General features: G+C 55.9%; 1 protein-coding gene across 6 annotated transcripts in view; it reads right to left on the reverse strand.

Moving 5' to 3' along the window:
- Nucleotides 1–12,764, reverse strand: part of CTTN (cortactin) — a 29,202-nt gene extending 16,438 nt beyond the window's left edge. For 2 of the 6 annotated variants that reach the window (XM_055415289.2, XM_055415283.2), the window contains exons 1-7: nt 12,688–12,730; nt 7,713–7,809; nt 5,634–5,720; nt 5,425–5,498; nt 3,447–3,576; nt 996–1,106; nt 311–365 (exon numbers count right to left, since the gene is read on the reverse strand). In XM_055415289.2, the coding sequence (XP_055271264.2) occupies nt 311–365; nt 996–1,106; nt 3,447–3,576; nt 5,425–5,498; nt 5,634–5,720 (457 nt within the window). In that variant the 5' untranslated portion in view covers nt 7,713–7,809; nt 12,688–12,730. Of the gene's footprint in view, nt 1–310; nt 366–995; nt 1,107–3,446; nt 3,577–5,424; nt 5,499–5,633; nt 5,721–7,712; nt 7,821–11,376; nt 11,630–12,506; nt 12,661–12,687 lie in introns of those variants that run through there. The other 4 variants (XM_055415286.2, XM_055415287.2, XM_055415288.2 and 1 more) reach the window with 4 other exon arrangements.
- Nucleotides 12,765–13,591: the final 827 nt, after the last annotated feature.

The following is a 13,591-nucleotide window of genomic DNA, read 5'->3' on the forward strand; positions in this document are numbered from 1 at the left end:
TTCAAGACGGCTCATACACTGTGCAAGCCATCAGCAATGAAACGGCTCCGGTTACTATCCTAAGGGGAAAGCCAACCAAGCTTAAGAGCAAACTGTGCCCAAGGCAACGAAGCTCAGAGGAGAGGGAAGCAATGAGCAGACACAAGACACCGGGCCCACGCGCTGCCTGCCAGGGGTCCCGCCACACCACACCACCCCCGAAGCCTGAGGGGAGGGCCGTGTCCTGCCCCCTCCGTTCGAGGCTGCAAGAGACAACATGCTCCTGCCCTTCAAAAGCGGGGGGGCGGCTTTCTGCATCTTCCCAGCTCACCTTTCTGCGAGGCGTGTTTCTCGGTCTTCCCCTGGTACTCGAAGCCCACGGCAGACTGCAGTCACAGAAAAAGAGGAGATCCAGATTTCAACGTCTGGATCCACGACACGTGACATTTTAAAAAACATGAACTGTGTTATTGGTATTTCTTGATTTTTTATTTTCTAAGCTACTAATGCCCAAAGCACCAGTATTTTGAATCTGCACACCTTGAAACACTCATTGAAGCCCGGGGGCCGCCCCAGCCAATGAACAAGGCAGTTCTCAATGCTATGACGTAAAATGAGGGGACTGCCGGCCCGGAGCCAGGGCCTCGGACCAGAGGAACAGCATCAGACGCTCAGTACAGCCCTGGCAGTGGGTGTGAGCGGGGCCCTCTGTCACTGTGACACAGGGGGTCCCCACTGTCCCCCAGGACACGTCGAAGGCCATCCCAGGGCCACTCAATGAGCAGGCACCAACATGAGGGTTTCTACAGCAATCAGGGGAAAACCCTCCCACCTCTTAAACAGCCAACCATCTCAGAGACTCTGAGAAGCAAGGGCGGGAGGGGCCTCAGAAGCCTGTGCTCGGGAACCCCACCTTGCACTCCCACAGTCCAAGGCAGCTCTGCAACACTCCGAGATGCCCAGGGGACACCCGGAGCGAGCTGCGCCTACAAGGCCACCCGCGGTGCCTCACTCACCTGGTCCACCCTGTCCGCCTGGACACCGAACCTGCCTCCAAACCCCCGGACAGAGTCAACCTGCGAGCAGTGCTTGGAGAGCTTGGACCGATACTCGTGGCCGACAGCCGACTGCAACAGGGGCAAAAGCGGAGCGTTAGTCACCCACCGGCTCTGCCACACTGCACCCGCCCCCCACCGAGGCAGCCAGCCCCAGCCAGCCCAGTGGGAGGTGACTCCAGGGGCATCACCACGCCAGGGCCCCCAGTCTGGTGTTCCTGAACCCTCTCCACACCAGGCTCCCCAGAAGTCACCCGAACCCCAGGCACAGGGGGCCTCCTGAGGTGCCTGGGCATGAAGAATCAGGAGGCCAGGCCCCAACCAGCACCAGAGCCAGCAGCCTGCCAACGACTCCTGAGACCGCTTCCAGAAGACTGCCGGCAGTGATCACCCTCCCCAGGCAGGACACTGTCAAAGCACGTGACCCAGGAATCAGGTCACAAACCGGCACACGGATGGCACGCTTCAGGCACACCACATGCTCAGCGTCGACACCTGCCACCCAGCCAGCCTGCCCTGGTGTGGAGTGGGGCCTGCCTGGGGGCGGTGAGGCGGCTCTGGTGGCCTCTGAAGGCCACATGCTGACCGAGCAGTCCACCCCCAGCTTTCCGCTGTGTGGTCAGCAAGCCAGGGCCTGCGGCCCACGTCCAGCACCAAGCTTCTTTGTAAATAAAGCTTTCTGGAACATACCACATCTGTTCATTTACAGGAAATCTATGCCTAACTTTGTGTCAAGACAATACAGCTAGTTCAGGAGCCACCTGAGACCCTGTGGTGGCCAGGAAACTAAAATATTTACACCCCGAACTCTGAGTGGCCCCATGCTGCTCCAGTCACCCAGGCCCAACCCTCAGAGTAAGGCTCCAGGCGCCCTCGGCAGAATGGACCGTGGTCACGGACCTCTTTGTGGACAGAGGACACAGGACAGGTGACTGATACTTGACCCAGTGCCGGGCGAGGAGGCGGCTCGTCCAAAGCCTAGCTCCTCCTCAGGGAGTCACCCCCACCTTGGCCCTCTTACAATACAGCAAGGGGCCTGCCGGCGCACTACCAACTCCTCTCCCGCTTCTTCATCTGGAACTTCAGAGGCAAGGTTTAGGGTCCAACCCCCACAGGGTCACCACCACCGCTGATAGCTCTGCAGGCAGCTCAGGGCACGCATTCTTCCACAGCCGGGGAGCAAAGCAGGTTTTACTTTCCAGTCCGAAGCTGTTACTTTCTCTCCCTCCCAGGCTGGATCCGATGCCCACAGCTAACACCTGATCCAGAGCACCGCAGCCTCGGAAAACCTGTGGCAAAGACCACCCATCTGCAGCTTTGGGGGGGTCTCACGCAGAAAACATTAACAAGGTAACATGGAGGCAGCAGCATGCCCGAAGGATCCCCCAGCGTGACTCGTCGTCACTAAGAAGTCAGAGAACTGTTCCAAAAATATGGCCAGAGTGAAAGCTTAGAGACTCTCCCAACTTTCTAATCAAAACAGCTTTCTCCCCGAGACTGGCCTTGGTCCTACACTGACGAGCCTCTATTTCTTTTCAGACAGGCAGCGCCAGGCAGAGCACTGCAAGAAGCAGGGTGACACTCTGGTCGTGGGGGGCGCCCCTCTCTCAGGCAGGTGCTGGCCCATGAGTGCAACAAGCCCTGTCATTCCGAGCTGAGTCTGATCCGGGCACAAGGGGGACAGGGTGGAATTACAGAGGAACCCGCCCCCAGCTGACACCTCAGCACAGAGCAAACGCAGACATCTCAAGTTACCCAGCCTGGGAAACACACACCCACTTCCCTGCACACGCAGCACACCTGCTCCAATCTACTGTCTTCTCTGCAGGGCGGACACAGCCCCCAGAGGATCCAGCCCCTTCTCCAAGTACCAGCAAAGGATGCTGCTCTGTTAAGAGCTTCAGTCCCACCTTCCTAGACCTGCCTGTCCTCAGCCTGGTGGGCCACGGCTTGACGCCAGCAGCCAGGGTCTTCACTGAAGGTCACCAAGTGCAGGAAGGACAGCAGGTCAAGCGGCTGACCTTCCAGTCTCGACGTGAAACCAAGCGCTGAAACTCGGCTCTGGGCTGCAGATGGGAACCACTAAGGCTGCAGCCCGAACCACAGGTGACGCCCAGGGAACAGTCCAGACATCTGCGGGCCTCCGTTCCGGTCAGAGCCGGCCTCATCTCCAGCTCCAAGCTTCCGAGCACACCACTCCCTCCCCAGCAACTCAGACTCTGAAGAGAGCTTCCAGAAACCGCAGCCCTTCTTGGCTAAGATTAACTGAGAGAAGGTGACTTCTGGCAAATCTTGTCTTCAACAAGTGGACTCCCAACTTTTCGATGGAGGGGGAGGGCTGAGTGACGACCCTGCTGACCCTGGCGAGGTCAAGCACGCCAGGACCCTGACACCACGTGGGCCGGCACTCACCTTGTCCATCCTGTCCTGCTCCACGCCAAACTTCCCTCCGTAGCCGTGTGAGGCTTTGGGTCCCGTTTCCAGCTCCTTCTCCTTGAGGGTCTGGTGTTCTTGAAACACATTCTCCCGCAGCTTGTGGATGCTTGGAGGGAAGAGATGGAAGACGAACAAATCGGTCAGCCAGCCAGCCAAGACATGTGTCTGTGCTTTCTGGTAAGACAGACAAGGACGTCATGTCTGCATTCTGTTAGGTTTCGTTCCCCGGTGGCTCCCCGGCCCAGCCTCCCTTGTGTTCACTTTATTGCACCTCCAGCTGCCCCCAACTCCAGCAGTTCTCGGAGTCAGATGCAGGTTAATGGGAAAAAAAAACCAAGTCTGAACACACACAGTGAGTCATCTCCAAGCCCCTACAGAAGCTGGAGTATGATGGGGACAGCATTCCACCAAGTGGAGGACAGCTTCTCGGGTTCACCAGACACCTGACCCAGGAGAGCCAGCTCCATAAACATCACCAGAGGCAAACGGGAGACAAAGCCCACAGGCGTGCACCCGGACGACCCTGGGCCAGGAGCCCAGAGATGTGGAATATTCAGACGGCTTCTCGCTACGGGAAGCACCCTGGCTTTCCATTCAAAGCTGAAGTGAGAGGCTTTCAGAACTTAAGATGTAAAAGCCACTTTTACTTTAAGCGCTAGGAGCAGCGGGACAGACCACCAGATGCAGCCAGAACCGGGCAGGCCGGGCAGCTGTCCCCCAGGGCCGCTGAGGTCACCTCATACCACAGCCACATCTCCACATCCGGATGGCAATCCCGGACATGCAGCATAGAACACCAACCAGGCCTGGCCACCTCCCGAGCCCCTGACGAGATGGGGAAGAAGACCAGCCTCCAAGCACCACGGAGGGACCTCAGGACACCGAAAGCAATCCTGCCTTGGGTGTTCTCTGAATTCTAACCCACCCACAGGCTGTCTGACCAGAGAGAGTTCCTTTCTTCTCCAATCTGCCCTCCCCAACGTGTTTTGAAACCACGGGGAACAACCGGGCTAAGAGGCCTGGATGACAAAACCAGGTCAGCACTCAGCCTGACCCCAGAGCAGGGAACCCGAGGCAGCTCCCAGCACCAGCTCCTCCGGCCGGTCCCAGGCCCTTCCTCCGAAGAGCTGTGAGGTGGAGGTGGCGGGCTCAGCGAGTCAGGGAGGGAGGAACACTTGTGTCTAAAATGCCCACACTGCAGACTTTACCCACTTTTCTGGATGGACGGCTGAACCCTTCTCAGCCAATAAGAGCTTCATTTCACTGCAGAGTTCCTAGAGCCAAGACCAGCACTTTGTGAACGACCCAACCGGTCACAACCAGGGCAGGGGAGCACATGCCCGCACTGAGGCCAGGGCAGCCAGAAATAAAAGTCTGAGCACATTCTCAAAGGCCCTTTTATCTACACCCCCCAACAAGAAAACAAGCTGCCCCGGAGGTGGCGAGTTAAGACTGGCCAAGTCAGGGACAATCCCTGCTTCCTGCAATTCCCCCATCTGGACCTTCATGAGAACAAGAAGTTCAGGATTCAGCTCATGTTATCCAACTGACAACAACAGAATGGTAACATTGTAACAAAACAATACAAATTAAGGAGGGAGTGTTTCTGATCTCATGTCTTCAAACACAGCCCACGTTTTAGAAACCTCCCATCTGCAGAGAGAACAGCTTAGGTAACTGTGTTCCCGGATGAAAACCGCAGCTTCAAAACCAGACTGGAGAATTAAAAGTACAGGAAAGACCAGCAGTGAGAATTTTCACCCACTGAGCGCGTCTACACAGATGCACATCCACAGACGCCCAAGAGCATACAGGCCAGCCCGCTTTTCACCCCCTGCGTGAGCCACAAGGGGCCAGACGACGCGGAGGCAGGGCCCTCGCGGGGAGCAGGCCCCACCTCGCCCCTCGCGGGGCAGAATGTCTCTGTCACGCAAAGACCGAGAACAGCTCTTACTCGATGTGCTCCTGGTGCCCAGATCCTTGGACGGTTTTGGCCCCCCATCTCTGCTCTTTTTCACTTACGTCATTCTGAAAAGAAAAATAAAGAACAAGTACACCCCACACCCTGGACTGTAAAACAGCCCCCCACCCACCCACCAAACCAAAAACCTGGGAGGATCCACTTCAGGAGACGGGAGAGGCAGGCAGAATGGCGGCTCCTACCACAAAATCAGGGTCGGTCTCCCAGTCATCAGCTCCCCCGTCGTCCGGGGTGATGGACACGGTGTGGCCGGCCGAAGCTTTCCACATCTGGAAGAGCAGCGCTGAGGGTCACAGATGCCGGCAGAGCCCTGCTCAGAGGCCCACACAGACGCTCTGCCCAGGACCCCAAAACCCTAGACGGCACAGGGAGGGCAGGGAGCTATGTGCTCAAGAGGTCCACTCATGGGACTTCCCTGGGGGTCCAGCAGCTAAGACTCCCTGCTCCCAATGCCAGGGGCCCAGGTTCAATCCCCAGTCAGGGAACTAGATTCCTGCAGCTCACAACCAAGACCTGGCACGGCTAAACAGATTTTTTCTTTTTTTAAAAAGAAAAAAAGGTCATGCATAATCCCCGTGCCTGAGTGACACCAGAAGGGATCAAAGGGAACCTAACATGAGAGCTCTAACATTGCAGTCAAAGGGCAGAAGCACAGAAGAAATACTCTGGGCTTCAACTCAAGTGAGAACATGTCCTAGAAAATAAAGTCACGTGTGCTACTTCACTCAATGGGAACCTCCCCGACTAAGTCTCCTGACAACAGTGCTGTTCAACACTGGGAATGCACTGTCGCCAACTGTAAAGTCTGCTCTATTTTATCACAATTCTTCTTTTAAAGCATCCATTTTGACTTAAAAATAATTACTGGAAACCTAACAATGATTTTCTTAACTTAGACTCTGACAAGTCAATAAATCATTCAAGGGCTGCTTTGCCATCTACTTGGGGAAACGCAGGGCACACAGAATGCCAACTTCTGTGCCGGGCAGCCCTGAGGCAGGGCCCTGAAACTCTGTAATCGGCTCGGAGAACAATGACACAGCCTCACAGCCGAACCACACTGCTCTTTCCGTACCTGCAAAGGCAAAATCTAGCCTTTCAGGACTTCAAAAGAAAGCAATGAGAAGAATGGTTCTGTTCTCCCCAGAAGTCCCCATAAAACTGCTCACAGGCCAGGAAGCAACTGAAGGCTTGTTTTCACTCAACCAGAAGCCCACACCCTGGTGTCTGAGCTGAGGACACTGCCCGCCTCACGTGATGGGGCCACACGCTCTGTGCTCTGTGTGGACCCAGACAGACGGGAGCCCTTTGAAGGCCTGAGACCCCCCAGTCGGGTCCACCTGCACCCCGGCTCTGCTAGGTCACAAGTCCAAAGTGGTGGCAGGGTGGATCGAGGGGCACGGCTCTCAGGTTCCCAAACTGGACTCCTGCCACGCCACCTGGGCAGGGAAGCATGCGCCACCAGGTGGGCAGGACCAACACAGTCCCCTGGACCCTGTCCCGCTGGGACCCGTGCTCCCCTCTGACTAGGTGAAGCAAGGCAGGAAGCGCCCTGACACAAACTGCTTTGGACACAATCTTCAAGGGACGACAGACCAGGCTCAGCCACGGCGGGCACAACCAGCATGCCCATTCACAGATGGAGACACAGCTGTCTGAAAGCCAAACACTGCCCGAAACCTCTGCCTCCCCGAGTCAAGACTGCCCGTGGAACCACACTGGCATGAGAAGGAGCCGCCCACCCACAGGACTCCAGCTGCCTAGTGGTCTCCTCAGCCAGTGAGGGGACGGCCAGTCATGCAGAAGGACAGGGTCTGCAGCAAGACTCACTCCCCACCCAAGACCAAGGTGAAAGCCACGTCCTGGCCTGTGGCTTCTCCATACTGGCAGTGCAGAAATCACAGGGCCCACTCTCCAGAAGCCAGCCTCTCTCGTGGGCAGGTGAGCACTGGCCAGCTTGCCCCAGCATCATGGCCATGGGCTCCCCACCACCACGGAACAGGAAGAAGGGGCCAGGGGGCTACCAGGTGGGAGGGAGTGCCCTGGGTCCTCCACTCCAGGGTCGTGTGGAATCCCCTCCACTTTCTAGACCACAGGCAACACAGAAATTGACTTTATCTTTTAAATAAGAAAATTTCCTCCCAGAAAGTTATCATCCCTATCTCTGCAAACCCAGGGAGAGAACACCCCTCACATTCCTTGTCACAGGGGCTCCCCTGCCTGCCCAGTAGACCGTATGGGCACGATCACAGTGCACAAACCTTTCTTCTCCAGGCGCAGACGCGAGACGCTCACAAAACTCTGCTGAAAACACAGGAATCCAACGAGGAATTCCCAGGCATTGGGGAGAGCTTCTGTCTGTAAAAAGACTAAGAGTAAAAAGCTCAGAAGGATATGTGCTGACAGGCACCCTGGGCAAATCTTTGTGCACTGAGATCCTTTTAGAATACCTCTGAAATCCTCCCCAACATAACAAGGTTTTGTAAAGAAACGTGAAGAGGGTGGGAAGATTTGCATTTCCCTAACCAGAGTTCAACTGACTTTCAGCCACAGTGAGAAACTACAGGAAATAAAGAAGTTCCATACGATTCACAACTGTATGAAGTTTCTTCTTAATGCAGACGGAAATCATTGCCTCAATTGCTAGCGTACATTTCTGTTTGCTATAATCCCGAGAGCTTTCCATTTCTGGTTCATCCTAATTTATTCTGCAATAAAATTGTGTGTGTGTGTGTGTGTGTGTACATATATGGCTCCCCCGGTGGCTCAGACAGTAAAGAAGCAAATTGTGTGTGTGTGTGTGTGTGTGTGTGTACATATATGGCTCCCCCGGTGGCTCAGACAGTAAAGAAGCAAATTGTGTGTGTGTGTGTGTGTGTGTGTGTGTGTGTGTGTGTGTGTGTGTACATATATGGCTCCCCCGGTGGCTCAGACAGTAAAGAAGCAAATTGTGTGTGTGTGTGTGTGTGTGTGTACATATATGGCTCCCCCGGTGGCTCAGACAGTAAAGAAGCAAATTGTGTGTGTGTGTGTGTGTGTGTGTGTGTGTGTGTACATATATGGCTCCCCCGGTGGCTCAGACAGTAAAGAAGCTGCCGGCAATGCAGGAGACCCAGGTTCGACCCCTGGATGGGGAAGATTCCACTCCAATATTCTTGCAGGCAGAATTCCATGAACAGATTAGCCTGGCGGCTATAGTCCATGGGGTCACAGAGTCAGACATGACTGAGGGACTAGCACTCTCACCCTTTCACATATATATGTATATATGAGAAGCACTCCCCAAAGGGATGGTTACATGGCTGGGCTAGAACTCAGAGCAGTGACAGCTATCGGAACGTGAAGAACGGTGACTTGGGGGAGCAAAGGAGAAGCAAGTTGTGTCTCTAACGAATGGGTAGGGTTACTTCATAAAGACCAAGACTCCAATCCTGTGACCCACCAGCTCAGCAGCTCTTACCTAAGACCACAGGACAGCCCTGACTAGACACAGCACTGCTAGACATTACCGATGACTAGAATCCCTTTGTTCCCCAGAATAGACCAGTCACAGGCACACACCGTCTGCGGTGACATGTGGCCTGGCATGCATTAGCAACCAGACAGAAGATGCTCTGCTGGCCTTCCTCTATTCTGTCTTTAGAAATCTTAAAATTGTGTAGGTTGCTTAGTACATTCTGGGTACTGCAGTTATCATCCAGCATCTACGAAAATATTCCCAAGGGTAGCTAGTGATAGGGTCAAATCTATAATAATTTATTCCCGCTCAATATTTTTAATTAAAAAAAATCATGAAAACAACTCTTTGAAAAATTGAAGGCTTTTTTTTTTTTTTTTTGATCCGAAGATTATGCCCCTGGACTCCTAATTCACACCACACACAAAAATTAACTGGAAAAAATGGATCAAAAAACCTGTGTCTGAACTAAAACTATTAAATTCTTAGAAAACAACATAAGATTTTCATCACCTTGAATTTGACAACAAACCTTAGATGTGACACGAAAAGCACAAGTGAATACAGAAAAAAAAAAATTGGACAAAACTTTAAACTTTTTGCTTATAAAAAAAGACACCCATCAAAGTGAATACAACTTACAGAATGAGAGATACTGTTTTCAAGTGTCAATGATCTATCCAGAATATATAAAGAACTCTTCAGTTCAGTTCAGTCGATCAGTCGTGTCCGACTCTCTGCGACCCCATGAATCACAGCACGCCAGGCCTCCCTGTCCATCACCAACTCCCAGAGTTCACTCAAACTCATGTCCACAGAGTCGGTGATGCCATCCAGCCATCTCACTCTCTGTCATCCCCTTCTCCTCCCGCCCCCAACCTTTCCCAGCATCAGAGTCTTTTCCAGTGAGTCAACTCGTCGCATGAGGTGGCCAAAGTATTGCAGTTTCAGCTTTAGCATTAGTCCCTCCAATGAACACCCAGGATTGATCTCCTCTAGAATGGACTGGTTTGATCTCCTTGCAGTCCAAGGGACTCTCAAGAGTCTTCTCCAGCACCACAGTTCAAAAGCATCAATTCTTCGGCGATCAGCCAAGTCAATAATAAAAAGGACAATTAACCACATTTTTAAATGGTGAAAGGATCTGAATAGACATTTCTCCAAAGACATACAAATGGATGATAAGCTTGTGAAAAGACAATATCACTAACCATCAAGCGAATGCATATCAAAGCCAACTTTTGAGATACCACTCCACACATATCAAAGCCAACTTTTGAGATACCACTCCACACATTGAGATACCACACACATTGTCTGTTACCAGACAAGTTTGGTAAGGGTGTGCAGAAATCAGAAGGCTCTTATGTTGCTGGTGGAAATGTAAAATGAAAGAATCTGTCAGTTCAAAAGGTTAAACAAAGAGATGCCATATATCCCAGCAACTCCACTCCTAGGTATACAGAAAACTTATTCACAGAGCATCACTCCTAACAGCCCAAAGTGAAAAATAACCCAATATCCGTGTGAAACGACAGACGCGCAGCAGGTGGTCCATCCATTCAATGAAATGTTACTAATACCTGACGATAAGGAGTGAAGTACTGTCTCCCACTACACCATGGACGACTCTTAAAAATCTTACACGAAGTAAAAGACCCGGACACAGAAGCCCATATATGATACAGGCCCATTTCTGTGAGTGGCCAGATCTGCTAAGTCTACAGACAGAAAAAGCAGACTAGCGGCTGCCTAGTGCTGGGGGCTGAGGGAACCCCATAAGGTTTCTCTGAGGTGATGAAACCACCCACACTAAGTAAGCCCATCTATTCGCCCACCCTCTCCAGTGTAGCAGAGGAAACAGGTCTCACCAGGCCCACTCTCCACACCACCGTTACTCAGAGGACTCCCCTCCCACCCCTGCCTCCTGCACAGTGAAAGACAAGACCCCTGATGAACAAGGGGCCCAGGACGGGGCCCATTGCAACACAGGGCAGACCCCAGGGCTCCCAACTGTCTCTCTCAACCATGCGCTTACCCAGCCCCTGGCTGCACTGTACTGACCAAAGATCTGAATCACCAATGACTCCAAGTTAAGTTTTTTTACAGATCTGTCTCTCAAAATGCTTCAAATAAAAGATAGTGGGGGACACACTGCCAGTTACTGACAGGGGTGTTGAGCAGAGCATAAAGGACAACCCCGCACACCCCTCCTCGCTCCTCTCTCGGTCTGGGAACACTTTCCACCCCGAGAGGCGCGGCGGGCCAGCCTCTGGCACCAGCGCGGTGACTCACCCGCCGTCAGGCCCTGCCCAGCGCCAGCCAGCGGGGCGGCGGGGCGAATCACGCGGTCGGCCCCAGCGGGTTAAGCCCCCACGGAGCTCCGGGGGCCAGGTCACTGCAGAGCCCAGCGGGGCGCTCGCCCGGGACGCCTCGGAGCTCCGTCCAGCGGGAAGTGTGTTCCTCACCCCTGCTCCCCCGGGCCTGACGCGGCCAGATTCCACGGGAAGGAAGCCTTGTCCCCTTCGCCCCAGACCCTCTGCAGGAGCACCAAGCTTGCACGAGAGTGACTCCCTTCCAGGTGACTTCCAGCTCGCACCCAGAGGAGGGGCTGGTCCCAATCCAGAGCCGCTCAACTCTGCTGCCGCGCCGGTCGCTGCATTTCCAATGACCTGATTGCAACATCTCCCCGTAGGTGTGGTGGGCCCGGGAGCTGGGAGTGAGCGGCCCGCCCTGCCATAGGGAGACCCCGGACCCTCCCCCCTCAGCCCTCCGCCCCCTGACCTCCCGAGTCCGGGACCTCCCCTTCCGGTAGGGCCCCTCTCTGTCCCTAGACCCTGTCGGCTCTCCGCCCCCTTCCCCAACCCTCCAAGTCCTGGACCACCTGCCCGGCGGTCCCCGCTCTTCCCAGGACCCTCTGAGCCCTTGTCCCCCTTCCCCTAACACTCGGGGCCCGGCCCCCCGCTTCCTCCCGACCCCCAGGTCCTGCACCCCTTCTGTAGGGCCCCTCTCCTATCCTAGACGCCCCCCTCAACCCTCTGGCCCCTTCCTCCCAGGAGCCCGGGCATCCTCCGCTCAGACCCTGGACCCTCCTCCCAAGCCCCTCAGAACCGCGTGCCCTGACCCCTCAGGCCCTGACCCTTTCCCCTTCCCCCAGCCCGCCCCTCTTTCTCCGACCTCATGCCCCTCCCCAGGACTTCCCTCGGGCGCGGCCCCTTCCCTCAGCCCCGGCCCCTTCCCTCAGGCGCGGCCCCTTCCGTCAGCCCCCGGCCCGTCCCCTCAGCCCCCGGCCCCTTCCCTCAGCCCCCGGCCCCTTCCCTCAGCCCCCGGCCCGTCCCCTCAGCCCCCGGCCCCTTCCCTCAGCCCCCGGCCCCTTCCCTCAGCCCCCGGCCCGTCCCCTCAGCCCCCGGCCCCTTCCCTCAGCCCCCGGCCCCTTCCCTCAGCCCCCGGCCCCTTCCCTCAGGCGCGGCCCGTCCCCTCAGCCCCCGGCCCGTCCCCTCAGCCCCCGGCCCGCCCATCCCCTTCTCTGACCTCGGCCCCTTCCCTCAGCCCCCGGCCCGTCCCCTCGGCCCCCGGCCCGCCCATCCCCTTCTCTGACCTCGGCCCCCAGCCCGGGGAAGCCTCGCCCGCGCTCCCCCCGCGCGCGAAACCGCGAGCGGAAATGCGGCGAGACCGCCGCGGCCGCCACTTCCTTCCCGTTTCGGGACCTGGCTGCGCCCGGGGACCGCAGCTGAGGAACCGGCCCGCTCCCACGCCCGGCCCAGGCCGAGCTCGCTCACCGCCGCCCGCGGTCGGTCTGGTCCGGCTCGGCACTGCCCGGCCTCCGCCGCGCCCGCAGCTCCCAGGCGCCCCGCTCCACTTCCGGTTCCGCGGACGGGGGCGGGGCCGCATCCGGGTCTCCGAGGCACGCCCCGCCGGCACGCCCCGCCCCCGCTGCACGCCCCGCCCCGCGGGTCCGCCGGTCCTGCTGCTTTCCGTGTCCACGTGGCGCCGGCAGTGCCCACCGCTGGCGCAGGCGCGAGCTCCGCCCGGTGCCCGCCTGCGGAGCCTGCCTGAAAGTGAGATGACGCTAAAGGGTAAATTTACGGAGCGCCCGCTACGCGCGGGCCAGACTGTGCTCACACGCACAGTCCTAGGTGGTCGCACCGCATTCATAGCACCGCCCGAGGTGAGAAAGGGAAAACGACCGGAGAGGGGACAGTGCCAGGTTCTCTGAGCACCGAGGACGCAGACCGTAGCTGACGGCCAGTCACCGTGCGTCCATCCATTCATTACCTAGCCGTACTTCATCCATCCGCCCATCTGCTCCTTCCATTTTCCGCCAGTCAATCATCCGTCCACCCACCCGTCAATCTCTTCGTCCAGAGAAGGCCAGATATGTATCAGGAGTAGAGGTCAGCAGAATAAACGTGGACTTTGCCCGTAGAGACCTTTCAACCTAGAAGAGGAGTCAGACATTAATCAAATACTAAGGAAATAAGACAGATGCTCTAGAAAGTGTCAAGGTTAGATTGGAGAGAAGGTAGGATCCCAGCTCCTTCAGCAGATCAGAGGCTTCTTCCAGCGATTAACATTGGAGCTGATATACGAATACCAAATAGAAGTAAACAAGGAAACAAAGGAAGAATTTTCCAGGCAAGAAAAGAGTCTGTGCAAAGGCCCTGAGGCAAGAGAGGAATGAGG

This window comes from Moschus berezovskii, chromosome 25 (genome assembly GCF_049115385.1).
Source record: "Moschus berezovskii isolate FMDL1 chromosome 25, NW_MosBer_1.0, whole genome shotgun sequence".
Lineage (NCBI taxonomy): Eukaryota > Metazoa > Chordata > Mammalia > Artiodactyla > Moschidae > Moschus > Moschus berezovskii.